Raw genomic sequence first — 27,539 nt, 5'->3', positions numbered from 1 at the left:
ATTGAAGTTATGCAATCCTAGGACTACTTTTAATTATTTCTACTTTTTTATTATAACAACTATATACTCTTGATGGCAATGTTGTGTTATTAAAACTGACAATATGTTAATATGAATGTAACTTAAAGTGAAAGAGTCAGACAATGAACAAACAACAAAGAAAAAGTAATTTGAGAACTTTTCACTTTTCATTAAGTTTTATTAAGTTACATTGTAAACTAAAACTATATAAAATGAAAAAATAATTACTTCACAGAAAGCTTTACAAATTGTTTTATTGTGTTTGATTGATTTTGGGGAGATACGTTTAGGAGTTGTGAGAAAGAGCTATTGTTTTTGACAGAGTGACTTATCTTCATTTCGTAATCACCATGAAAAAGAGAGAGCTCAAGGTATCCATTTTTATCTGTAACTCCAGACAAATTCTTTGGTTTCCACTGAGCAAGAAATCTGTCCACAACCTTCCCTGCTGCTAAGTTTTTGAAATTGTTATCTGTTAAACAAATTCTGTAGCAACCTTGTGGTGACAAGGCTGTCCACATCACAATACCTTTAACCATAGGGTGACTATGTAGCTCTTTAAGACCAAGCTCAAAGTATTGTACCTACACAGATCATAGGTTTAAATATTAAATATTCATTATGTAAATAAAAACTTAAATGATAATAAATATAAGTGGTGGAAGTCCTACATTGATTAGACATAAGACTAATTTATAATATATAAGTAGGTGCAAACCTCTTACAAGTCAATTTTGTGGAGTTGAATTAGGCTTAAAGTTCATTCTTTAACATGGTATCAGAACTATGGTTAGAGCCTATCCTACTCGCTATCGGACCGTTATTGGACCACCCGTTAATGTATAGTCTCACCATCAAAATGATTTGTGTTGGAGTCCCACATTGATTATAGATAAGGTTAATTGAATTCAAAATTTCGAAAAAATACTAATTCGAAATTTTTGTTAGAGTTAAGAGACTAAAAACACATTTAACCTAAAAACTATGATATGTTAACAACTTTTTTTAATAACTTTTTAACAATAAACTATATATCAGTGTTTATTAGTTTGTAAATATCAATCATGAAGTACCACACATACTGTTATAAAAAAATTGTAAAAAAAAATGTTAAAAAAACATTTTCTTTAACCTAAATACCTTAAAAATATAACATGAATTTGTTGCATGAAGATAAGAATTTGATTGAAATAAAATGCAAAGTTGGTAGGGTCGAGTTATACCTGTCTAGGTTGATTTGCAACATCAAATTCTGTAATCCAAATGGGCAAACGAGTGGCACCAAGAAAATCTAAAGATGCTCTAAGGTATGGAAAATTGATACCCTTATCACCGAAGTGGGACTCCAACCCAATTCCCAAACGGATTGCACTATTCTTTTTATAACTCCGAATTTGTTTAATCTTCTGGACGTACCTTCCTGGGCTTGCAACACTATCTCTATTGTCCTCAATGGTGTTATACTCGTTCAGAAACAAAGTGGTTCCTGCGTCAACATTATGAATCTCCTCGAAAATTTTGCTGGAAAAGTCTGGTCCAAGTTTACTTTCGTAGAACGAAAAGTGTAGATTTTCATTGACAACATCCCATGCAATAACCTTGCCCTTGTATTTTGACACGACAGATTTGAGCCTCTGTTCTGTTGCAGAAGTTAGTTGGGTTGGAGACAGTGAAGGAACCCAACCAGGTTGGAAACTAGGATCGTCCCAGAATACGTTGTGGCCTCGAACATCTATGTTGTGGTTCTTAGCAAACTGCAACATAGCATCGGCTGTCGTGTAGTCTTCCTTACCTTGCACACTTTCAGTGCTGTACCATTTCATTTCGTTTTCAAACGCTGTCACTGTGAATCTAGAGGCGAACCAGTTTTGGTATAATGCATTGTTTAGGATGTATTTATTCATCGAACTCCCAAACGGAAAACTTGCCTTCTTCATTTGAAATGATATCTTTGCGTTTGCTAATGGCTTTCCTTGTTCATCCTGTGCTTGGATTAATACCTTCCTCTTACGATTCTGCCAAATCCAAATCAAAGTTAATTATAATAATTTTTTAAGAGTAACTAGTCATACGAAAATTAATAATATCAAATAAATATAAAAAATATATATGTATCAAAATAGATTTTTTAATTTTTAATTAATAAGACATATGTAATATTCTTCCCATATATGTAACTTACAATAACGAGACATGAAATCAATTTATACCATATAATCAGGACTCAAACAGATAAAACCTTTACTTTAAATGTCAGAGAAAGATTTAATTTTCTTTTGTAACTAATTGCTTTAGACTAAAAAACAAAGACTGAACAAATTTTCTTTTAATACTCATTACTTTAATATGATAAAAAATGTGAAAAAATATATATTTTATTATTTATTCAATAATTAATATTTACCTGCTCAGTGCTCTGATCTTGATGAGAACTCCATTCTTTATCTGTGAATGGCTGTAAGGAAACGCTGTCTATCCATATTTCGACAGAGGTATTATTGCCCTACATGATTTTGACAGTTAGAAAATTGGAAGGAAATTTCACATCGATTAAAAATAAAATTAATTTATATTACATAAACGAGTGTATCAGACATCATCAAATTTTATGTAAAAGGTTTTATGAAAATTTTACAAAAACACATTTATCAAAAGTCATGGTACCTCAAAATAGAGCTCTGCTGGTCCTGAATCTTGAGCTGTGAAACCACCCTTAAGCATAGACCAACACTTACTCTCAGCAAAAATGGCACCAGCAAAGTTGTATTCTTTGCTTGTTTTCACAATTGCAGTTACAAGGACATTCCCTGTACTTACTTGTATCCAAGCTGTAAAGGACAATGCTTTCTGGTTATTGATGTTTCATGTACCAATGACCTTATAAATGGGAAAAACATTGCATGATTTATGCAGTTTGAGAACAAATTTTACCAGACAAAGTATAATGTTTTCCCTTTTCGATAGAAATCTTTTGAGAGACACTGTCATGTGCATGTTTTCTGCTATGTGCTACCACATATTTGTTGCCTGATGATTCTCTGTGTTCTATTTTTGCATCCCCAAATGAATTCCATCCTTCAAGTCCATTATTTAGATCTGGGTTTCGGATTATTCCTCCGTTGTATTGAGGCTTCAATGGTTGTGTAAGACACTGAAATTGAATTCATATATAACCCATTATAAAGTAAGGAAAAAAACTATATATTAATATTTGTAATGTAAAAAACCTTTGAAAAAATAAATATTTACTTCGATACTTGCAGAATAATCATAGGATAATGCATCCACTTCAAAACCTGTGGTAGCAGCAAATGATATATTTTAGTTCTTATTTTATCAGATTTTCGTTAACATGAATGAGATTTTTAAGAATAAAAATATGAGATTAATGTTTGTAGCATCAATGTCCGTGACAAAAAGTGTCAATACACGAACCTGCGAGAAGAAAGGCACAAACCAGAAATATGAGATTCATGTCTTTTGTTTTAAACATTCAATAATTTGATTCCAAAGAATGAAAAGAAACAGAAGAAAATGAGAGAAAGAGCTTCAATGGTAACAATATGGATTTAAACTTAAGGAAAACCACTGTTTTATCAGTGCTATAATTAATGTGCACACAAATTAATAAATGGCTGTTTTTAATTCAAAAGTTACCATTTAATGTCTTCACATTCCAGCAAAAGGAAAAAAAATTATCCATTTATAGAATTAGATGTTTTTATTTTATTTTTTCAAATCATTTAAAACTAATTTTGTTGGTTTTCGAAAAAAGAATCATGTTTTGGTTTCTCTATAAAAATTTTAAGAAAGTCGCCAAAAATAATTAAAAAGAAGGAAAGATAAATATAAGACAGATGTTTGTCGATAAAAAAGAAGAAATAAAGTGAATTCTTTCATAAACCATTTTGGCATGTAAAACCACTCATTAATGGTATTTGAGATAAATGATTACATGATTTTCTTTTTAAGAATGATGATAATTGAAAATAAATAAAAATTTAGATCATGAGAATATATTTTTTTACATATGAATGAGATATTTAAAAAATAAATAAAAAATGAAAATACCATATAATTAATTACTGATGAATTTTAATTTAGTCCTTTAAAAATAGTAACTAATGTATAATTAATCACTGGAACTTTAATCTAATTGTACATAAATTAGAGAAACTTTTTTTATTCCTTTGGTTTTGTTTTAAAACATGACACATTCAAAAGTATTTTTTTTTTCTTTTTAAAAAAAGATCAGATTGTGCATTGATACTGCAATGTACTAATTTCAAATATTCCAGAATTGTGATCGAATATCTATCAACAAAATCATAATTATTAAATAACATACAAAATAAAATTTTAAAAATATAATATCATATTAAAATCAATATCTATAAATAATGCATATTTTTATATATATTTTTCTTATATTAAAATACATAAACAAATAAAATCAAATATATAGTAACGTTTTTGCATAAGTTTCAAAAAAAAAACTGTTTTCTTTATAACATTTATAAAGATAACGTATTCAAATCAATAAAAGAAATACATAAATTTTAGACACTATAAGAAATCTAAAAAAAAGAAGGACTTGTTTTCTTCACACAATAAATTTCCATCATGATTTTTCTTTTTGAACCGAGCAACACAATGTCATTAAAATATATAAAAAAAGTGATAAATAAAACTGAAATTTATTATCATTTCTGCAACCAAATCCTTAAAAAAAAGATGAATATAACTTAGTATCAATCAAACTATTTTTTTTTTACAAAACAACTTTAAAAGACAAACTGTGTTCCTTTTTGCATGGCAAAATGATTGCAGTGTGCTAAACTACTATTGAAAAAATGTGTTATGGTTTTATAGTTTTGGTACATAAGAAAAGTGTGAGAATAGAAATGTAAAAGAAGAAGATAAACCTCTCAAAAGGATGACACATAGCAGAAAGATGAGACTCATGGTTTTGGTTCCAACCTGCAAAATTTTTTGAAACCTGTTTTTTGAAAAAATAATTACTCTTATCTAAAGCTGTTAAATGGAACATTTGAGGAAAAGATCGACATGTTTGGTGTGATTTAATTCATATTTTAAATAGGTTAAACTTTTCCTTTTCCTTTTCAGCATGATCACATCATGATCCTTTGGGCTAAAACTCTTCTATTTTTTATCCATTTTAGATTCATTTCTTTAAATTAAAACTTCTTGTCTATATTTTTATAATATTTTTAAATCAATTTTCCATTTTGTTTATAAAAATTCTAAAAACGGAAAAATCCAAATTTTCAATCTAAATTATACTCAAATTCCGTTCGAGAACTTAATGTTGTTATGGGCTTAATTGTTTCCTAGACATCAGTGTCAAATATCTAAATTAAATCCGTCCATCTTTTACGTCATTATTATCATACCATCTTTTTCTCTTAATTGTATTATTTGGTTTTAAAATTACTATACCCAAAATGAAATATATTTTTATTTATTCCTTTATTTTAATGTAAAAATATTTTTTTTCTTTTTTAAATTACTTTTGAATTGTTTTGACTAGACTAGATTATCAAAAATTCTTTTTCAATAATACAAAAAGTCTAGATTAGGAAATAAATTTTCTGATATATAATCAAATTAATAAAGTTCAAAAGTATTATAGAACAAGAAAAAATTCTAAAAACGTATCATATATTAACACAATCAAAACATTTTGTTCAATTTTAATATCATGCATTGAACAATCTTGAGAATAATTTTTTTTAAAGCAATGTCTTTTAAAAATAAAACTTCATAATAATAATTTAATATATATTTATTGATATTATTGAGATGATAACATTATGATATTATGATATTGATAGTTTTCTTTTTTATTTTATTTAGAAAATATATATTCTTAATTTAAATAAATATTTTTTGTTACTATAATATTGTCTTAACTTGTTATAATATTATTTTAATTTATATAATAATATTTTATAATAATTTTTATTAACAAATGTTAATTGTTAATATTTAAAAACAATGGAAGTAACAATTTTTACGATTGAATCTATTTTTTAATTTCATTGTAAATTTCGTGATTGATACTTGTAATCGATCTTATTTCCCCACCTAGTGTTATATTGTAATGAATAATTTTATTTTCTATTTTATTATGGTTAAATATTTATTCTTTTCCAAAATTTATATAATATTAAACAGTTTATTTATAAGTATTAAAAAATTACATTAAATAAAAAATAAAAAATATATATTATACTTATATATTGTGACATAAATATTAGACAACGATCCGGTTCTATGATATGTCACAATAAAACTTACAAACCTCGATAATATGCATGAAATTTAAAATATAAACATAAACATAAAAAAATTGAAAGTTCTTTTTCTTTTGTGGTATTTTTTTTAAAAGAAATACATCGAGATAGTCCAATAGCTATAAATTATGAGTAAATATATATACAAAATTATGATACATCTCTAATTTAAAATCTTAAAATTATATCTATATGTGTTTTCTATATATATTACTTTCCTTTTTTATTTATAGTAATTTATATTTGGATTTATACTAGTTTCTTAGTCAAGTATGAGTTAAGTTTTACCATAATCTTTTATCATTTTATGATTTTTTTAAAAGAAAAAAAAAGTTTTACCATAAACTTTTACAACATCTAATAAAAAAGCTATTTCATAAAATTTGAAATTAAAATATATTACAATTGTTCAAAGAAGTAAGAAATGTATTTTACTAAATAATAAATGGTGGAAATATATTAACCGTTTTGAATATTTTTCTTTAAAAATTGAAATCATGATTTTATTGTCATGGTGTTTGATCCAGAGTGTGCCAGATTGTCAGCATTTTATATAGTGGGCCATTTGGGATTGCTTAATAGATATTGGGCCTTGGATCTTTTGTTTCTGAATTATTTCAGCCCAGATAAAATAAAAACGAAAATAAAATAGTAAATAATAGTGTCATTTTAAGCGTGCACGATGTTACACGTGCATGCCACGTAAGAGAGACGCAAGGAAGCTTCCTTGGACACCAAATACTATAATGCAAGCTAAGATTTTCTTCATTAAATTATTCGACCAAGTTTACAAGCTTTCATTATATTTTTTAATTGATTTCTCAAATACTCCAAGAGTTTAATAAGTAATGTTTAATTATAATTAAAAGCAGCTAAAACACTGGTACCTTAAGTTAAATTGCATGAATTAACTTTAATTAATTCCTGATTAAATTTTAACTTGCCATGTTCATATGTGATTACTCAATGATGATTAGAGCATATAATATTGATATCATATTGATCCTAAATACTCACTCTCAATTTTACATTTTTCGTTATTTACTTGACTTCTACTACGTATATTATTTATTATTGTTTTTTATTTATTTTAAATGGTATTACTTAAATTTATAGCTTGAATATATATGTAATAATGATGACAACACACGAGAGTTTAAATACACTTGTTTTTAACGTAAAATATCTTGTATTTTTCTCATTTGTGCCTAGTAACGTGTATATCTTTATTTGCACTGATATTCTCTAATATTTATAAACTAATAGCAAAAAACAAATATAATGTTATCAAGAATTTAAGGTGAAAAAGACACATTTTATTAAATAATAATAATGACAATAAAAAAAATATTAAATAACAATTATAACAGTTAGTGGAAGTGTTTACTTTCATTAGATAATTAGATAATTATCAGTTATCAGCAACGGATAAAAGACAAGAATATCACACCCAATTGCAGAGAAAACCAAAAAACCAATAGCCAATGGCAGAAGAGTGAAAATATCCCACTTTCTCAATCCGTGTAGCGTGTGAAAGGAATCGGCCACGTCATCACTAGTGATGTAAGCAAGTTAGAGCGAAAGAGTAGAACCAATACTTATCTGACACGTTGCAGCTCGATTAGATGTAAATATCTCATCGCACGGATCAGCAGCGGGCGCATGTAAGGGCTAGTTTCTCGCGAAGCACGGGATTACTCCGCGCGGAAACTTCTGCTTAGTCAAGGACTCTTGATATTGTTATTATTTATTATTAATTAAAATTAAAGGGTCTCGCGACTTTGATAGAGTGTTCAGCGACGCCGCGTTAAGCAAGCTTGCTCCTCTGAAAAGATAACCAACAGAACGCAGCGTTTAATCGAATTTGATCTCTCTTCTTCTTTGAAGGGGAAACGAAGGGTTTCTTCTTGTAGCGTTGCAGCGATTGGAGAGAATGACAGAGATGGGGGTTTCGGATAATTGCAAGGGGTTAATACTGGCGATGAGTTCCAGTGCATTCATCGGTTCAAGCTTCATCTTGAAGAAAAAGGGTCTTAAGCGTGCTGCTGCACGCGGTACTCGTGCAGGTAAATTCTCTTTCTTCATTGTCAAATCGCTCAGCTCTGTTTTTACAAGTTGCTGTTTTCTGATTTTCTTCCTTGTGTAATCAAGTATTGACATTATGTAGTATATGGTGTTTTAGATCAGATCCATGCATGTTTCTTGGCTTGCGATCCAGGTTTTGATGTTTTGATTTTTGAAAATTGCAGGAGTTGGTGGTTATACTTATCTGCTAGAGCCGCTTTGGTGGGCTGGCATGGTAACGAGTGAGTGTGGCAACTTTATTTCTTTCTCTGAGGTTGTACTCAGGTTATCTACTGTTTTGAAATGAAATTTAATTGGATCTTGAACTATGTGCTTGCAGTGATTATTGGGGAAATTGCAAATTTTGTGGCTTATATCTATGCTCCGGCAGTTCTGGTGACTCCCCTTGGTGCACTTAGTATTATAGTTAGGTACTCTTAGCTTTCAATGCAATTTTGATAGTTCTGGTGAATTTTGTATTAGTATGGTGGAACTAACATATGAAGTGTCGGTCGCTAGCGCTGTTTTGTCGCACTTCTTGTTGAAGGAGCGGCTTCCTAAGATGGGCGTGATGGGATGTGTATCCTGCATTGTGGGTTCAATTGTTATTGTCATCCATGCTCCACAGGAGCAGACTCCAAGTTCTGTCCAAGAAATATGGGATCTGGCTACTCAACCAGGTTGGATTTTATCCTGTTTTAATTTCACTTCGTTGCATACCTATATTCTGGTATCCTAACCGATGTTCTCTGTCCCCCAATTTCTTTCCTGCAGCATTTCTGATTTACGTGATGGCAACAGTTTCAGTAGTTTTGGTCTTGATCATACACTTTGAACCTCGCTATGGACAGAATAATATGCTGGTTTACCTGGGAATTTGTTCATTAGTGGGCTCACTTACGGTAATTGAATCTCTTTGTGATGAAGTTTCATATCAATATTGCAGTGGTTAGATAACTGTTTGCTACTTTGTACGTTAATTTTGTTACATTTTCAGGTTGTGAGCATAAAAGCCATTGGAATTGCAATAAAGCTTACACTTGATGGAATCAGTCAAGTAGCTTATCCTCAGACTTGGTTTTTTCTTAGCGTGGCAACAATCTGTGTTATTACACAGTTGAATTACCTTAATAGGGTGAGTGATGGAACTTATGACCAAGATTATAAGCTTTGTTTACATATATTGAAGGGGAATTTTTCTTCTTTGGCCTGCATTTGATGCATGATTTATGGTTTCTTATTTTTATGTTGTTCCCTGGGGGCAAAGGCTCTTGGACTGCATTTGATGCATAGTACATTGTTTCTTATTTAGGAAAACCAATTAAAAAGGCCGATCTTCTAGTTCTGGTAATTAGATTAAAGGTATATTTAGATTAACTCTCCATAAGCACTTTTAAAATTAGAAGAAATGAAATGAGTTTTTCTGCATGCTAAACTTAGTTTATGTGCAAATTAAAAATTTTCGTCTAAAGATGCTGCTGATACGATAGAACTTCTAAAAAGTAATTTATGCGTAAAATAAATATTTTGATACATTTCAGCTTAAATGTGGTGTGAAGTAATTCATATTGCTCAATGATGCATTGCAATTGTTAGGAGTTCAGGAAAGAATTGATTTACTTGGTTGTGGGTCAAGCATTCTGAAATTTCATATTTGAATATGAACTGGGAAAATTTTGAAGTTTGAACTGGACAGATCTTGAAATAAGACCCACTAAAATTTATACATAGAAGTATAAAACACAATGTCGTGACCAATTCTATCCTCTATATATGTAATTGTACTTAATCTCGCGAGCTTTGCTTTCCACATCCTGATTCAAACATTCTTTTTATGCTACTTGCAACAGAATTCCACTAATCTTTTCTCCATTGATACAGTTCTTTAGGTTCCCATTGATATAAACTTTTCTTATCATCAATGTATGATATATCTGTATTAGTATAGCCCAAATGCTTTTATCAAGTCTTGAGCTTATTTCACTATTAAACCATTTCAGGCTCTGGACACATTCAATGCTACAATTGTTTCTCCTGTATATTATGTAATGTTCACAACTCTTACAATAATTGCCAGTGCTATAATGTTTAAGGTATGATAATGGATTCATTTTTCTTTGATTGCTTTGGTTATATCTCAACTTTTCTTTTTTGTTGAACAATAGGATGTGATAAGCTTGATTATTTACTTTCAGGATTGGTCTGGTCAGGATGTCAGCAGCATAACCTCTGAGATATGCGGATTCATCACCGTTCTTTCAGGAACAATCATATTGCACATGACTAGAGAACAGGAAGATTCTAATATGCAAAGTACATACATAATAACATATTCCTTTTAGTCTTTTTCATGCCAGTTTCCATTTGTTTGTTGATGCATTGATAGACTGTTACAACTCATAAGAATTTGGCTATTGCAATTAAACTTAAATGATGGTATGTTCTCTATTTGATGCAGAGACCTCCAGATGGTTCACTCGTGAGGATTCGATGAAGGGTGTGGAGGATGAACACCTCATTTTCATTCACGATTCAGACTATCCCGAACGTTGAGTTTTCCTACGATGTTAGGTTGATGGAGCCGATACAATGACGTGAGCTGCCCATGGCCATATGGTGTGGTGCTTCTGCAGTGTGGATAGCTTGTCCTGGAGTTTAATGAATTCAAGCATCCATGGTGCTATAGTTCTATAACCATTGCTTTCCATGCTGTTGACTGGGGCCACTCAGAACTTGCGAAATACTATAATCGTGATTGAAGTGCCGAACCATTTCTAACTGAAATGGGATTGCTGTCTCATTACAACGAAATTTTTGGAGCGATCATATGCCATTGTTCTATTCTGCGTCTTAGCCAGTGTAATATTTCTTCACACACACACATTGATATGTTACTAGGAAGTCAGCAATTGTTTATATAGTTCCGTCTATATTTTCTCATTTAATTAATTATTAGATTTATCGTTTTATTTCTTGAATTAGGTAAAGGAAAAATCTATTGGTTTGTTAATGGTGAAGATATTTATTCTTCCGAACTTCTGATGCAAAAGTGGATTATTTTGTTTATTATTTCTTTTTACCTTGTTTTATTTTCTTTCTCAATGCTTGAGGGCTCTATCAAATATAGAAGATTTTGAATACAGTTATTCGCATCAAAGAATCTGCTACTGGTTGCGAGTTTGGGGTGCTTTTGCTTCGCATCTATCTTCGAAAAACTTCCTCCTATCTCCATTTCTCACTTATTGCGGTTTAGATACAATGATTCTTAAATGGTTGCTTCAATTCAACGCCAACTTGGTGTAAATCTTAATGTCCTTGAAGTAAGTAGAAAAATATGTTTTCTTATAAAACACAAATTTACGAATTGGAGAAAATTGGTGAGTTTCAAACAAATTATGTAAATGGACAAGTTGGATGACTTTTAGACGTAAAAGTCTTATTTTATATTATGACTTATTTTGAAACAAAAGCTAAAGTCATTTTATAAAACATTATTTCATCGGAGTCACTTTTGAAAATTGTATAAAATAATGTTAGAATCAACAATTTTGTTAGTTAAAAGATTACATACGAATAGTTAAAAAATAGAATAAAGTACTGCATAATTTTTTTTCTCTTTTCCTATCTTTCTAGTTCAGTGTTTACTAGTGCATTTTTCTCACTGCCATTAAAACACAAACCCATATTATACACACGTAATTAACTCTTTAAAAATATCTCTCAACATATACAATACGTTAATATAATATACAACAATATTTAATGATATCTCATAATATTTAACCATGTTTTTTAAATAATTATTAAATTATTTTTATCTTTTACTTAAAATACATGTTTAATCTCGTTGATTTATTTGTTTTTAATTATTTTAATCTTCCAAAAGACAATCGCGTTTCCCTTTTTATCATAAATAATTAATTTATTTTAAAAATATTTAATTGTTCTTATTTGCACACTTTTAGTCCGATCTAAATAACCCCTAGTGTTTTAAAATATGACTTATCCATTTTAGTGTTATTTCATATGCAAATAAAAATATAACTTGCACAGAAATAATGAAAACTCTAGACTATCATAATACAAATTATAATATAAAAAAATTAGAGATAAAAATAATGATAAAAAAATCTTACTAATAAATGAATAAATAAATAGATAAGATTTTTTATTTAATTTATTGGCCATAATCTCACTTGTTAGATATAACAAATAATAGTAGAAATCTTATTAAAAAAATATCATTATATGACAGTAGTAAAGAAAATAATCAGGTCTGTGGATATTAGAAATTAATTTGAAATAGTTAGTTTTGATTAAAAGATAATAATGATATTATGAAAAGAATAAGGTAAGGAGCATCACAATGGTGGAGTGTGGCTATATAAATGTCCACCGTGTGACAGTGGGTGGCTGAAGAAAAACGCAAGGTGCTCAAACAGAGAACAAAGAAAAGAGAGAGAAAAGAAAAGAAAGTGCGGTGGTGAAGCAAATCAGAGAATGGCGGCTACTGTGTCTGCGTGGTCAAAGCCCGGCGCGTGGGCCATCGATTCCGAGGAACACGAGGCTGAACTCCTTCAACAGAACCCCACCAGCGACACTGTCAAACCTCTTGCCGACTTCCCTTCCCTCGCTGTCGCCGCCGCCACCAAGCCCAAGAAGAAGAAGGCCCAGACCTACTCCCTCGCGGAGTTCACTGCCAAGCCCGACACCGCCTTCGCCGACCAAGATCCCGTCGTCCTCCCCACCGGCCCACGCCAGCGCACCGCCGAGGAGCTCGACCGCACCCGTCTAGGTGGCGGCTTCCGCTCCTACGGTGACCGCCCTAACAGGAATTCCTCGGGGGACGACTCGTCGAATTCCCGTTGGGGTTCATCTAGGGTTTCTGACGAGCCCAGGAGAAACGGTTCCTTTGGGGCTAGGGATTCCAATCGCGAGCTTCCCCCTTCTCGCGCTGACGAGACTGATAATTGGGCAGCGGCAAAGAAACCTTCGGGAGGGTTTGAGAGGAGGGAGAGGGATAGAGGAGGGTTCTTCGATTCGCAGTCGCGCGCTGACGAATCGGAGAGCTGGGTTTCGAATAAGAGCTTTGTGCCGTCGGAGCGGCGATTCGCCTCCAACGGTGGAGGGTTTGAGAGAGAGAGGAAGGTTATTGGGTTTGGCTCCAGCGGCGGCGCTGATTCAAATGACTGGAACAAGAAGAAGGGCGAATCCAACGTTGGTAGCGAGAGTGTTGGTGCTGGTGGAGGGAGACCAAGGCTTGTTCTGCAACCTCGGTCTCTGTCGGTGTCCAATGAAGGGGGGGATGGGAATGTGGGGAAACCTAAAGGGGTTAATCCATTCGGAGAAGCGAGGCCAAGGGAGCAGGTTTTGGCGGAGAAAGGGCAAGATTGGAAAAAGATTGATGAACAGCTTGAGAGCATGAAGATTAAGGAGACAGGTGGAGGTGAAGCCTTTGTGAAGAGGGGTTTTGGGTCTTCCAATGGAGGAGGACGAGCTGCTTTGCCTGAAAGTCGCACTGAGAGGAGTTGGAGGAAGCCCATTTCTGATGATGAAAGTCCTACAAGGTTTGTCACTGATACTATTTCTTCTTGGCTCCTTGTTTTCATGGTTGAGATTGTGCTGTGTCTTTTATCATATTGGATGTTTCTTGCTAGAATTAGCTTCTTTAGATACCGATTGATTCAATGTGTATTCTTAGCTGATGCTTAAGTGTGAAAAAAAAAATGAACCAAGGGCTCAGAATTGTTAATTAGTCTGGTTAAGATATGCTTAGGAATGTTAATTTACACTTTCATATCTGTTCTCAAGAGTTTATTTTTGTGTGTATCGTGGTACTCTATCTAATGCGGTCCATGTCTAATGCTATGTACTATTTTTCTGGTCTTTTGTAAATCTTTAGTACTGTCTTTTGTAAATATTAGGTAACACTTTGTATTGCCGACTTTTCTGTATTTTCCATGCCAATATGATTTTGAAGCATATAGTAGTGCTGTTTCTCCTGGATTACATGAATGCTATTAGGCTTTGAGTCATTTAGCTGGCTTAATTCTTGATTGTCGGAAGATCTGCAAGCAGAAATTGTTCCATGTTCTTAATTTCTGTTGGAATCTACTCATTTCCTGATGTACTTATCATCTAAGCATTATTTTTATTAAAAAGATGATAAACTGGTGGACCCCATCAGTAGTTAATCAAGCTTGAAATATCATGATTTGAATGGAACTGAACACAATCCTGCTTAGTGCTTAGAGCATGCCAACATTTATATTTTCTCCTATGTGGAGTCTGTTTGTTACATGTATATGATTTTGTTCTATTTATACTGCTACTGCTGTTGAGCTGGTTGTTGTTGATCGCAGTGCTGAAAAAGTTGAAGATAAAGCCGTAGAAGAAAATTGAAGATCTATCAATTACTTTAGGTCTCTGCAGATTGATCGACGAGAGTTGGATATCAAAAAACTTATTTTTTTGTTTCCCATTGAAGTTTTGTCCGTCCTCCTATCATTTTATGTTTTATTGTGAAATTAATACTGGAACAGTCAAGTGACATTTTTGATAGAAGTGTTGGTAGCTTAGGCAGTCGTTTTTATGAAATGTTTGTCAGAAAATGTTGCCGTAATCTATATAAGCTTGGTGGTGAATTTGGGATTTTGCATTGCTTTAAAACGTTTTATCAAATGATGTTTTTGTTCAACTCAATATATATATATATATATATAGACACACACACACACGTATGCCATTTGGATATTAGAGAGCCGTAATGTTAATTGTTACAGATGGCACCGTTCTCTGCCTGCACGTTACCTAGATTTTTATTCAACACAACTTATGCTTAAAATCTGTCCTATTCCAATAAGTTCTAACGTTTTATTCGGTTATTTCATTAGCAGCAGGGTATAGAAAAAGTGTTTTAAACTTAACATTTCAACAAATTTCATTATTCTGTGTTTTAAACGTTTCAGCAAGTTTACCAAAGTGCATCTTTATTAATAAATTATAACCCTAATCATGAGCGCTGATCCAATTTCAACAAGTTCATTTGATTAGGATAAAACTTTTCAAATGTAGTTGGAAAATCATTGGTCAAATACTGGTGATTAAGTCAATCCAATACAGAAACCATGCTTTAGATTTAAAATTTTCTGTGAAATTTAAGTTCAAAAACTTAGATTTTCTCATGCTTTAAATAAAACTTAACATCCCAATTTAAAGAATATAAAGTGAAGTTATACACATATATACAGTCATATTGAATATAAAGGTTATTTAAAATAAAGATAAAACTATATCAAAGAGAACTTATACTGCACAAAACATTTATATACATATAAAATTACTAAAAGGTACTACATCTTCTATAAGTCATTTCAACTATCTATCACTTGCTCATGCGTAATCATAGTAGAAATAAACCAGACAACAACAATAAAAAAATAAAATTGTGTTACCATATCTATAAATTTATAAGATTCAAATTGTAATTCCCTATTCAAACTGTATATACAAAATCATATACCACTCCCAATATTTCTCAAATCAGATATAATTCAACTCATCCTTTATATTTTTCAACACTTCACAATCAATTTTACTAAACAACGTTCAGCGTATTTTTGAATTAAGTCAATCAATTTAAAATCAAACAATCAAATCATTTCATCAAATATAAAAACACACACAGATTAAAAGTTTAATCAAATGTAAAAATATTATTCACTTTCCTGACATGCATGATGTCAGAACCATTAAAAACACACTAAAAACTCCATTTGAGTGGAAGACAAATGTCGAGAAAGGGGAGCTGGAAATCAAAAAGTGGAAGACAGGTGTGAGCAGTCGAGTGGCCATTCAGTTTTGGAAGGTAGAAGTAAAACTTAGTTTTTCAAAATTCATGCCACTCTCTGCATGCAGTCATCTTCTTCAATCTTCTGAAACTCTATTTTTCTCCTCCTTCTCTCTAAAAAACTCTTACTTCTCTCTACAAAATCTCACTCTTTTCTTCTTCCGATCATCAAACAGACCACACCTGAACATTTCCGGCGTCGAGGACGTTCGTTTGAACCGATCAGTTCCGGGTTCTAAGTTGGTAAGTTCTCTCTTCATTCAGTCGGTTAGCTTCTTGGTACATGCAAACCTAGTTTAAGGGTTGCATGAGTCAATCATCTTGTTCTGAGAGTTTCTGGATTTCTGTTTGGTTTAGTTTCTTAAGGCGTGACTGTAGAACGCTAAGGTCTCTTGCAAAGGTGAACCCGTATTCTGAACTGTGAACGTTCGGTCACGCTTAGAGGTAAGGAAAGCTTATATAATTTGATTAAGATTCTTGTTTTGAATGGATGAATGTTCGTTGATTTCTGAATGAATATGAAGTATGATTGTTGATATGTTTTGACTGTATGAAGTGTGAATATTTACTATGATATGGATGTATGAATGTATGAAGATAGATGTTGAGAAATGTATTGATAAGATTATGAATTCTAAGTCTAGAGTTTTATGTGAAAATTTATGTTCGTCACTGAAGATCTTTGACCGTTGGGTTTTCCTGTGGACTCGGTTGGAACTGGATTCTTTCATTTGGAAAGAATTCCAGTTGAGGACCGAGCATCTTCGTTCTGTAATATCTGTATATAAGCGTTCAACCAAGGATATTCGTTCCTTGGTGTTTGATGGTAAACTTAAGTATATCTATATGTATTTGTATATTTTGTTCGTTCGTGAACACTATTTAAATTGTATCTTATTATATTTATCAAGCCTTTCTTCTATAAGTTTAGTAGTGCTCGGTCTTACACCAAGCGCTCGTACTAAGTAGTGATCGGTCTTACACCAAGCGCTCGTACTAAGTAAGTGTTCGGTCTTACACCAGGCGCTCGTTCTCGTTTCCGTAATCTATCTTTATAATAAGAGCGTTCGTCCAAACTCCATAGAGTTCGCTCTCTACAATGCTCAGTCTTCAACTGACATTCGGTTTCCTTGAGGTTTAGCTCATTAAGAAGCTAAGTATTTATTGGCGATCGATTTCTTCATATGATTCTGTCAAGTACTATTATTTGGTGTCCTATAGTACCTGTCTCAATTGGTTTCGGCCTAGAGTCCTAGTACTCGGCCTAGGCTTTACGGTGTTCGGTTTGAACTCTCAAGAGTCAGTTCATTAAATTGGCTCACTTGGTAAACAACATTCAATTATATTAGTCTCTGAGAAGTATTATTATATTCGGTCCTTTTCACAACTAGTGAGTAACTCTCTCAATTTGATTATGTTTGAGTTGGAGACATCTCGGTCTCACTTCAAGTGTTCGGTCTTGTTCTGGATTAAAAACTAACGTGCGATATTTGGTATCCTAAGGGATCATTATTCAAATTGGTTCAGTTGAGGTTTTAATAATGAAAGTGGATAGAATACGATATGGATGAAATTACTTTGGTTATGGAAGAGTGTTCCGAGGAGGAATATCTCATGATTTGATATTGGAATGGTAAAGTATGAATGTGGGCACGCTAAGCTGGCGGTTCATCCTGATATTCCGTGATTACTCGTTTCTCACGTAAAGAAGGGTAAGTCATGTGTGGGAATGGCAGGAGGTCCTCGTCCTTATGGTTAATTTGGACGGAACGGACTAACCTCAGGTGGCAGCTGTTGAGGGTATCCCAGTTACTACATCACCCGGGTGAACGAACGTCGTAGCTACACATAATTCATACAGTCCGGACGGTCAGAGTCTAGTATTAGGCTTTGCATGAAAGAGTTAATGAGTTATCTTGTTTAAATTGATTGAGTGAGATATATGTTGATAATTGAATTAAATTACATAAGCTTACCCTATTTCCTGTCTTGCCCGTTTTGTACGTTCGGTGGTTGTCCTTCTGTTGCAATGATCATCCGTGTGGATGTGAGCAGAAGGAGAAGCTTTGCTGGAAGAGGCGCTGGAAGAAGAAAGTTTGGTCGAGGTAGAAGTTAAGACCGAACAGTAGAGCCGTTCGGTCAGTAGTTAGTTTCTCTGTGTGATAATCGTTCAGTCATCTGTTGTTTTCTTCTTTTGTATGACCGTTCGGTACGTCTTCTGTAAACCGTTCGGTCTAGATTGCATATTTGTACAGTTTTAATTTCCCCGTTATCTTGTAAGACCGTTCGGTCATAAACGTACTTCTCATCTTTTGTAAGACTGATTTGAAATATTATTAATATGTGATTATTTCCTTATATAGTTTTTATACTGTATTTTTGGGATGTTACAAATCTGAGTTAGAAATCTAAACACATTTTTATGACCTTTAAGCTATTTTAATCTTATGTGTTAAACTATGATTACATGTAACTTAATAATAAAAAAATAAAAAGTGAACTTATTTTATCTTTAATTTTTAGTCGGGTAAATGTGTGAAATTTCCCGTCATGATAACTTTTTGCAGTCTCTATTATTTCAAATTAAGAATTATGAAATAAAAAAATTAGAAAAAAAGGAAATAATTCTTTTAGAAAAAAGTTATATAAAAATGATGATTTTCTATAAAAATAAACTCTATAAATATAAATTTTATTTACAGTATAATATTTTAAAGTATAAAATAGTTAAGGTTATCTTTTAAAAAATATTTTTATTCCTAAAATATTTTCTAAGTCAAATTCCGTAATATATTATTTTAATTATATTATTGGAGGATGTGAGATATTTCAGAAACTATTCCCACGTTGATATGAGATTGTATATATATATATCAGTCAATGTGACATCTTTGACATTCTTTTCTCACAACCAAACAGTATTTAAGCATGCAGTATATGCAACTGCTAATCTGTAGTATTGTTAATGTGAAATATGTATATTAATATGTATAGTATTTTTCACAGGCCAATATTCAGGATGGTTTCAGATGCAGTTAATGTGGTAGTTGGGTTCGACCCAAATGATATACTTAGTAGTGGGCTTCAAACAGATGGGCTTGGGGAAAGAAGTTAGGTATTGCCAGGGAATCCATTTTTAAGTTGGACATTTTCTTTCTACACCCTATCACATTTCTTTCTACACTCCTTCATTCCGAATTTTATTTTTCAGAACACACTAAATTAATTAGAGAAATAACTTTCAAAATACACTCACTACTCTTATTCGGGATAAATTTTCCAAAATTAATTAAGTCGGTTCGGAAAATGAAATCCAAAATTTGATAGGTGCAGGAAGAAAGTACCTTTAAATTGTTATACAATGTCGCTTTCCATCTTTGAGACTGATCTTAATCACCCTCGTTTAGTATTAGTATGTATAGAGTGTCGCTTTCAGATTAATATTAGTACGAACCTTACGTCCACTTCATCGTCTTCGTAGGCCAATTATACAACAGAAATTTATTCATTAAAAAGAGACAAGTAATGAATTGCATAACCTGTGTTTATTTTTTTATTTCAATGTACTCTGTTTTTGGGTCAAACACGTTTCTTAGTTGAAATTTGCACTATACTCCAATTTGTTTTTTGCATTCCTTATTAGTTTACTTTTAATAATTTTCTATTTATGCAATTTCGTCCTCAAGTATGACTTCTACATAAATTAGATTCTAGCATACTCATCGTATCAAATGTCGAAAAAATCAAAGCAATTGCAATTTATCAGTGTACGAAAAACAAGCACAATTCTTAAAATGAATTTAGGCACACATTACTTTTAAATTTTAATTCGATTGATATTTAATTTAAAATTGAGTAAATTGAATTACAGAGACTTCGAAGAGGATCGGTGGAGCAATTATCACAAAAGTTTTGAAGTACCGATTGGCTTCTTTTTTTTTCGACAGAGTGTATAAATGTCTGTATACTTTCTGTCGTTTGACCTGAAAAATACAAGGCTATATAACAATGGAGTAGGAAAGGTGTTTTTGATAAAGTATGGCAGGGGCGATGATAAGTCATTTTAGAGGATTGAAATTTCACATCGACATGTTTCACAAATCCCATGGCATATGCGTAGTTGATAAGTAAAATTAAAAGGGTACAACTTTTCTTTTCCCCAAAGTTATATCGGTAAATGTGCTTTATTCATGGAGATTTGCATGCTGCATGAATATTTTAAAAAATAATAAAATTACTTTTTAGCCGCTGCCCCTGGTCAAATGAAATATAAAAAATACAAGCACCAGCCGATGGTTTAAAATCAATGGAATTGCCATTGTCGTCTAGGGCTTTTTGCTATCCAACTTGTCATGTAGTTCTTGTATCACAGTTTTCAAAGTTTTGAACTATTTTGCAGCAAGAACCGCCACAAAAGGCCGAGGAAAAAAATGGCCCAACACAATCAATAATTCATGAAAATTAAATAAAAAATAACTAAAGCATTATATCATGGAAGGGGCAAAAATGTATGACCCCAATTGAAACTTCGTTGGCAGAGTCCCAATGACACTTTCTAATAATTTAAATAGCAGTTATGTTGATTTAGATGGATGATAGACACATACTTAAAAAGGTACTGCAATGGGGCAAAGACCAACAAGAAAATTTTAAGGGAATAGCACCGAGAGCACAAACTGCTATCTGCTATTAGAGTATGGAGAAACCGAAAAGTACAAATGACTAACATTCTAAGAAATAAATAAGAAAAGAATTTACAAGGCATCAAGTATATCCGCAGAAGACAAGAATAAAAATGATGTAATTCTTGGAGTTCAGCAGCATAATTTAACAAAAACACCGAAAGAGAATAGCTAACGAAGAAAAGTACTATATGATCAAATAAGACAAACTTGAGTATGAAAAAACATAGCGAATTTCAGTATCACCTCAATTCATGAAAGATGCCAACTTGAAGTCATTCCCTATTACCATGCAGGTGTTGCAGCTGAAGTAAACTAACACTATCATCGTTAATATTGCCCATACTGCAATTGTTGAGGATAACCAACTAGCTTCTTTACGAGAGGAATGAGAGCAACCAAAGCAATTTGAAGCTGTTCCGAACTGTTTAATCGAACACTTATTTGTCCTGCCCCTCGATTGTTCAAATTCGCCCGGGCAACCAGGTTCGTATGTCGTCCAACTGGGATTTGAGATTGCACATTGCACCCAACAGCAAGATCCCCATGCCAATCCATAACAGAGAGCCCGAGAGTAGATAGGAAACGACCCAAAGGATAATCTTTATCTCTTAACTGGGCCTCCAAACTGCCACCATATGCAATGTCGTTGCGCCCTGCCATTGCACCACCACTGATAACCACCCTGAACCGCTTACTGGCAACCAATTTGTCTTCAATCTTAACTCCACCTGATAAGGCATCACCAAGCAAAGTAAATGAAAGACCAGCGGTTGCCTTATTTCTTCTAAAATTAGTAAATCTTGTCTCACTGCGTAATGTATAAGCCAAGTCCTTGCCCACAGTCTGCATATCAAATCCTAATGAAGTTGCTTTCCCTTCCCCGTGCTTAACTGAGCCGGCTATTTCCATCTGAACATTAGCATCCTTTTTATCTTTAGTAACCTGACCCGTGAAAGACAAAGGTATCCTGTCCTTGACAACGAACAACCTTTCTACATTCAGGCCTTCATAACCCACATCATGATCCCATCCATGAGTTTCTAGAACAGGTCTAACAAGCCACTGGTTTGATGAATCAAGATAACGATACCGGTGAGTGGGGTTATCAGAATCAAAAGATGCAGGAAGGGCCAAATCTGGCATCGGAACAGGAACAGAAGCTGCACCACCACCTTCTTCTTCCGCATTTTCACTGTAATCACTAGGTAGATCTTTTGCTGCTTCTGCCATTTTCTTCATCAATTTCCGTCGCTTTCTTTCTTCCTTCAATTGTTTCTTCATCAAAAGCTTTTCCCTATACTCTAACTCATCAAAATATGCTTTTTTATGAGCCTTAGACAGCTTTTCCACCTGAGCCTTTGTTAAAGGTTTAAATGGCGGCAGGTCATCATGTTCATTCTCATCATCAGACTCTGATGCCTCATCAAGGTCATCATCAAGACTGTCCTCGTCACCAAACTGCTCCTCCGGCAACTTTAACTGTGGTCGTGATTGGAGAAGGGTTGACAAAAGAAAAGGTAATGGAGGCGCTCGTGCTCGAGCTATATAAGGCTTCCCAGGTGGACTATCTTGTAACTTAAGAAGAGCATTTGCTTCGGCCAGAATTTTAGAGGCAAAAGATAGAAGTAACAAATGAGGCTTCCAAACCTGGCCATTTGGCAATACTCTCTGGCCAGCCCTGTTTGTTCGGCAAGCAGAGTGGTTCTCTACCAAGGATACAGGATTCATGAGACGCATGTCACCAGCTGCTTGGCGAATGGCTTGCTGCACGACATGAGAACGCTGAGTAACAAACATGTCGTAACTGGAAGCAGTGCCATTGGGACCTTCAGGAGGGGCAGATGCTGCATGAGTCAGAACCACAATGGCATTGAACCAAATGGATGGCCCAAAAATTTCCGTAATTGTGCGTAAGAGTGGCATGTCACTAAAATCCCTGCTTTGCATATCTAACCTATCAAGATACAACACAATATCAGGAGGAGTTTTCTTTATGAAGTTCTTAACAGAGAGGAGGATCTTCTCGTTGCTTCGCTGGTCTGACCAGGAAGGTAGAAGTCCTGGTGTATCAATGACCCGTACCTTAATACCCTGGACTGTTCCCACGACATCCTGAACCTTCTTGGTTCCCATACTAAAAGCACTGGTATTAAACTTAACCTCGTCAAAAATAGAATTGATGGTAGCACTTTTACCAACTCCAGTCTTTCCAAGGACCATTATTGTACAAGAGAAATCAAGTGGCTCCTGACCTGCAGCTTCAAGCTGCTCCGCCATTGCACTTGCACGGTCAAAGCTAAAAGCACCAACACGGCCCCCATTCCTTCCTCTTAGTTGCTCAGCTAGTCCTAATCTATATAAAACTTGAGCTACAACAACATTATGGGGAGTTTGCCCAAGCCTATGAGCCAACCGTAAAAACTTCACCCTGATCATCTGAAGTTTCTCCCGTGTCTCGTCATACTCCTCAGCCTCCCCACTCGAGGAGTCATCCATTTGCTGGGCTTGAGCGTTAGACACAGTACCATTAGCACGAGGCTGCTGCACCACCCGAGATGCAGGTTCCAGCAATGGAGCTGCACGACCAAGGCCGGCGGGACGAACAGGAATGGGTCCAGCACCCACAGAATTTTCAGATGAAGGATGAACAGGAAGAGGCCCAGCATCAGCAGACCTTTCGGTCGAAGAAACAACTGTGGAAGGTTGAACAGGTTGCTCTCCAGTCTCTTGTGTGGTTCCTATCTCTTTAATAATCTTCTCATGTATCCTTTCAGGCTCTTCAACCACACAAGAGTTCTCATCATCTCTATGATTTTCATCTGAAATCTGAGCTTGATCATCCTTATTACTTCCGTCGTTTGGATCAGCCGCACTACCCTCCTGAATAGGCAATGTCTCCTTAGTTGAGGGAATTTCCAAAGAGGATGAGATTTCATCTTCGGCATCACCATTTCCATAACCAGTTAATTCAGCATTCTGAATGCTAGGGGCACTCGTTTCTTCTTCATTTTTATCCTCATGGCTTATATCAGTGCCCAGAGTAGCATCCTTCACATCCCTAGTAACTTCATCCTGTTGTTCTAAAGTCGTGTCAGCTGAAGTGGCATGTACTTCTTCATATGTATCATCGTGAATCTCACCCGAAGAATCAGCTGAATCATTTAACTTCACCTCTGTATTGCCATCTCCAATTTCAGGATCTGCGTCACACTCCTTCAAATCCCCATCGTCAGTACCTTCAGCTGGAATCACGACACCGGATTCAGATTCCATAATAACTTCAGTGTCCAAACCGTCCTCCTTGTCTGTGTTTACATCATCCAACGTTGTACCACCATTTTCTCTAGGAGTTTTGAATTCAGTATCATCAAATTCAGCCTTATCACTCGTCAAACCAGAGTTTTCATCCACCACAAAACCATTTTCCTTATCAGACACCTCTACGTCAGAATTTAACCCAGACTCTTCCTTTCCACCTATCTCATCATTATGCTCCAAATTATCCTCCTCCACACCATTAGAACCATAAAAAAAATCATCATCTCCAGACACTCCAGAATCAACACCATCCAGATGAACAGTATCATTTCCCGGCCCATCCCATTTCGAATCCTGATTAGCAATTAAATCAGTTTCACCCAGCTTCCCATACTCAGAATCAGCCCCAATGGCCTCCTTAGAGGAATCAGGCTCCTGAACGACATCTGAACTTTGTTCATCCACCAAAGCTGAAGTCAATGAACTACCAGCGTTGGTATCATCCAGTTTATCAACTACGGCCTCCTCCGGACGGAGTTCCGATCCTTGATCACGAACCTGCTCCCGTGGCTCCATTGCCTCCTGAAAATCCACCTCTACATCTAAACTCTTCAAACTGTCGGACCCCACCACAATCTCCTCAGAAACGCCTTCACCCACTCTCTTGCTCTCTCCCTCGCCATTGGCACCAAAACCATCAGCCTCATAATCCATTACAAATTCTCAACGTCACTCGAAAACCCTAGATTCATCAAAAAACGGGGAATCAGAAAGCCACATAACCGACATAACCGGTACGAAAATATACAGGCGGCGGGGAACAAAGCAAGCAGACACAGACGAACGCACGCACCGAATCGTTAACATTTGTAATTCGTGTTAGAATTTACAGGTTTCAACAACAATAAAAAGGAATTAAAAGTAAAACCTTTAGAATAAAAAAAGAAGAATGTGGAGAATGGAGAGTGATAAGATAAGGGATCGAATGAAGTAATGAGAAGCATTGGATTAGGGTTTAACATTAAAATAACAAAGCAAAGAGAGGAAAGAGCGAATAGAAAAGGAGAAACGCTAACCTGCGCGTGAGGGTTGGATTAGAGAGAGGGCGAGTGAAAGAGGAAGAGAGTGAGTGAGTTTGTGATGAGTTGGGGTGAAACGAAACGGAGAGAAGAAAGTGTAGCGTGTTTCATAAAATGAGATGAGAGTGTTGTGTTGCGTTGTTTAGTTTTGGGTTAGCGATGTAGCAATTGCAATTGCAACAGAGTAGTAGTAAAGAGGTGGAGTGAAATGTAGAGATAAGGATAGATGAACGGTGAGAGATTAGAGTGAGGGATATGGATCGGAGGGTGGAGAAGGACGCATAGGGATCGTCGTCAAATACGAAAATCACGGTGACGTGGATGAAAAGTGGAATAGGGGTTTCCTGTTATAGATTTGATTTGATCATGTGGCTTGCGTTTCACGTGGGTGACCGCGGACCTTTACCGTCCCTAGATGTCGACACTCGCAACTTTGATTTTCGGCAATAAACATCCCAACACTATTATTATTATTATTTAATTATTTCGACTAATCTCTTATTTTTAACTACTATTAGTGTGCTTTTTCTCACTAATGTAATTAAAGTAGGCATTATTTGCAATTATCATGTACTATAAATTTTCGTTAAATGTGATCATTGAATGTCACTGAAATATTTTTATTTTACTGGTGAAAATCACAGTATATATATAGATATACTATGATGATTTGGATCAAATAAGGTAATTACACAATCATTCTATAAATAAGGGTGATTAAATTATTTTAAGTTGTATAAAAAAAGTAAATGGTATGATTGACATTTATATGGAGTTAAAGTAAACTGGTGGGTCAATAAGGTACGCGAATTTTTTTTAATGATTTTAAAAATTGTTGAATTATAATGAGTAATAGAATAAATCATTTTTAAGAAATATTTTATTGAGCTGATTTTACATGTATATACGTTTGGAAACTTCTATTCGGATTATATTGTATACTTATATGTGTGTGTGTGTGTATATATATATATATATATATATATATATATATATATATATATATATATATATATATATATATATATGTGTGTGTGTGTGTGTGTGTGTGTGTGTGTGTGTGTGTGTGTGTGATTTTTTCGATGCGTGAGTTTTTTGAATGCTTGGAAGGTATAAAAGAAAGGGAGAGGATACCAAATGGAGAAAGAAAAGGACTGAAACACATGTATTAGTTGGATGAAGGGAGATAAAATAAGAAAAATGATATTATATTATTTTGTTGTTTATATTTTTATCTGTTATTTATAAATATGTTTGTTATTTTTTTATTTTTTATCGTTATTATAACTGATTTAATTGTTAAAAAATATTAATTGTTAAATGAGATGAAGAATGAATATTTGATTATTTAAATTAAAAATTATAAACAGAAAAGTGAATTATTTAAACTTTATTTCATAAAAATTATTATCTCTTTTGTTTCCTCTTTAAATGCGAGTTAATTACTTTTATTTTTTAATGTTTAAATTAGTTTTGGCGGAGTGAATAAAGCAGAGAATAAAAACTTTGGTTGAAATGTTTAAAATAAGTTTTTTTTTCTATGTTTGTTTGCATGTTTGGATTGTGTGTTTGTATTTATAGTACGATAGACAGAGATAAAACGTAGTTTAAAGTTGTAACAGTTAAATATGATTTTAGTTTTTTAATTTTATTGTAAAATTGAAATTTGAATTTATTTAAAATATACGTGAAATATTTATGTTTAGTAGAAAACTTTATGAATACTTTGAGTTAATTTAGGTACTTTCGTGGAATTATTATTATTATTATTATTATTATTATTATTATTATTATTATTATTATTATTATTATTATTATTATTATTATTATTATTTATATAACACTATTGGTGGTAACAAGCATTCGACAGCTATGTCAATGATTAATTTCATTGAAGATCTCTACTAAAATCTTTATTGATTGTTTTTTAACCATGTTTTTTCATCTATAAGATTTAAATTAAAATCTTAATTAATATAAGGAGGCTCAAGTTAATACATTTTTATATCTTTCATCGTCTTCTGCCACCACTGAATCTTAGTATAATACTTGAATGACTATAATTTAATTCAATATATTAATTATATAAACGAAGTTATGTATGAAAAATTGGTTGGCAAAATATTTCTCACTTTATATTAAAAAAGGTATAATTATTACACATATATTAATTACTAAATTGAAACATTAATCTACTATTAATTTATAATTAATGAAAATTCAAATTATTAATAAGCCGTATAAATAAATTAAAATATAATGTCGA

At 33.4% G+C, this 27,539-nt stretch overlaps 4 protein-coding genes across 5 annotated transcripts; 2 read left to right on the top strand and 2 right to left on the bottom strand.

Moving 5' to 3' along the window:
• Positions 1-245: 245 nt before the first annotated feature.
• Positions 246-4,986, bottom strand: LOC124840945 (endo-1,4-beta-xylanase 5-like). Of its 2 annotated transcripts, none has more exons than XM_047317086.1 (7): positions 4,947-4,986; positions 3,271-3,317; positions 2,953-3,172; positions 2,686-2,849; positions 2,426-2,524; positions 1,245-2,036; positions 246-605 (listed from the first exon to the last, which is right to left on the bottom strand). In XM_047317086.1, the coding sequence occupies exons 1-7, from the start codon at positions 4,984-4,986 to the stop codon at positions 246-248; spliced, it is 1,722 nt and encodes a 573-aa protein (XP_047173042.1). The 2 variants fall into 2 exon arrangements, with proteins under 2 accessions (XP_047173042.1, XP_087957197.1); XM_088101071.1 differs by lacking the exon at positions 4,947-4,986 and adding an exon at positions 3,457-3,496.
• A 3,105-nt stretch (positions 4,987-8,091) lies between these two features.
• On the top strand, positions 8,092-11,471 carry LOC124845044 (putative magnesium transporter NIPA6). The gene is made up of 9 exons (XM_088100520.1): positions 8,092-8,404; positions 8,588-8,644; positions 8,743-8,833; positions 8,922-9,082; positions 9,177-9,304; positions 9,400-9,537; positions 10,403-10,495; positions 10,598-10,715; positions 10,861-11,471. Exons 1-9 carry the CDS (start codon positions 8,272-8,274, stop codon positions 10,953-10,955), a joined length of 1,014 nt encoding a protein of 337 aa, XP_087956646.1. The 5' UTR covers positions 8,092-8,271; the 3' UTR covers positions 10,956-11,471.
• Positions 11,472-12,794: 1,323 nt separating this feature from the next.
• LOC124845045 (eukaryotic translation initiation factor 4B3-like) lies at positions 12,795-15,056 on the top strand. The gene is made up of 2 exons (XM_047322076.2): positions 12,795-13,969; positions 14,765-15,056. Exons 1-2 carry the CDS (start codon positions 12,903-12,905, stop codon positions 14,802-14,804), a joined length of 1,107 nt encoding a protein of 368 aa, XP_047178032.1. The 5' UTR covers positions 12,795-12,902; the 3' UTR covers positions 14,805-15,056.
• Positions 15,057-20,964: 5,908 nt separating this feature from the next.
• On the bottom strand, positions 20,965-25,445 carry LOC124840968 (translocase of chloroplast 120, chloroplastic-like). Its single transcript, XM_047317127.2, has 2 exons — positions 25,271-25,445; positions 20,965-24,936 (listed from the first exon to the last, which is right to left on the bottom strand). The coding sequence occupies exon 2, from the start codon at positions 24,906-24,908 to the stop codon at positions 21,264-21,266; it is 3,645 nt and encodes a 1,214-aa protein (XP_047173083.2). The 5' UTR covers positions 24,909-24,936; positions 25,271-25,445; the 3' UTR covers positions 20,965-21,263.
• Between the last annotated feature and the right edge of the window lie 2,094 nt (positions 25,446-27,539).

Source organism: Vigna umbellata, chromosome 10 (assembly GCF_029865625.1).
Source record: "Vigna umbellata cultivar VRB3 chromosome 10, Vumbellata_1.0, whole genome shotgun sequence".
In the NCBI taxonomy this organism is placed as follows: Eukaryota; Viridiplantae; Streptophyta; class Magnoliopsida; order Fabales; family Fabaceae; genus Vigna; species Vigna umbellata.
This window is presented reverse-complemented; position numbering and strand designations above follow the sequence as displayed.

What these genes read in the sequence shown, in the direction of transcription:
- LOC124845045 (XM_047322076.2), top strand. Translation starts at nt 12,903, where the DNA reads ATGGCGGCTACTGTGTCTGCGTGGTCAAAGCCCGGCGCGTGGGCCATC. An exon ending in GATGATGAAAGTCCTACAAG is followed by an intron (nt 13,970 to 14,764) that starts GTTTGTCACTGA and finishes TGTTGATCGCAG; the next exon opens with TGCTGAAAAAGTTGAAGATA.
- LOC124840968 (XM_047317127.2), bottom strand. Translation starts at nt 24,908, where the DNA reads ATGGATTATGAGGCTGATGGTTTTGGTGCCAATGGCGAGGGAGAGAGC.
- LOC124840945 (XM_047317086.1), bottom strand. Translation starts at nt 4,986, where the DNA reads ATGAGTCTCATCTTTCTGCTATGTGTCATCCTTTTGAGAG. An exon ending in ATTATTCTGCAAGTATCGAA is followed by an intron (nt 3,173 to 3,270) that starts GTAAATATTTAT and finishes ATTCAATTTCAG; the next exon opens with TGTCTTACACAACCATTGAA. An exon ending in AAGATCAGAGCACTGAGCAG is followed by an intron (nt 2,037 to 2,425) that starts GTAAATATTAAT and finishes TGGATTTGGCAG; the next exon opens with AATCGTAAGAGGAAGGTATT.
- LOC124845044 (XM_088100520.1), top strand. Translation starts at nt 8,272, where the DNA reads ATGACAGAGATGGGGGTTTCGGATAATTGCAAGGGGTTAATACTGGCG. An exon ending in GGATCTGGCTACTCAACCAG is followed by an intron (nt 9,083 to 9,176) that starts GTTGGATTTTAT and finishes TCTTTCCTGCAG; the next exon opens with CATTTCTGATTTACGTGATG. An exon ending in AGTTGAATTACCTTAATAGG is followed by an intron (nt 9,538 to 10,402) that starts GTGAGTGATGGA and finishes AAACCATTTCAG; the next exon opens with GCTCTGGACACATTCAATGC.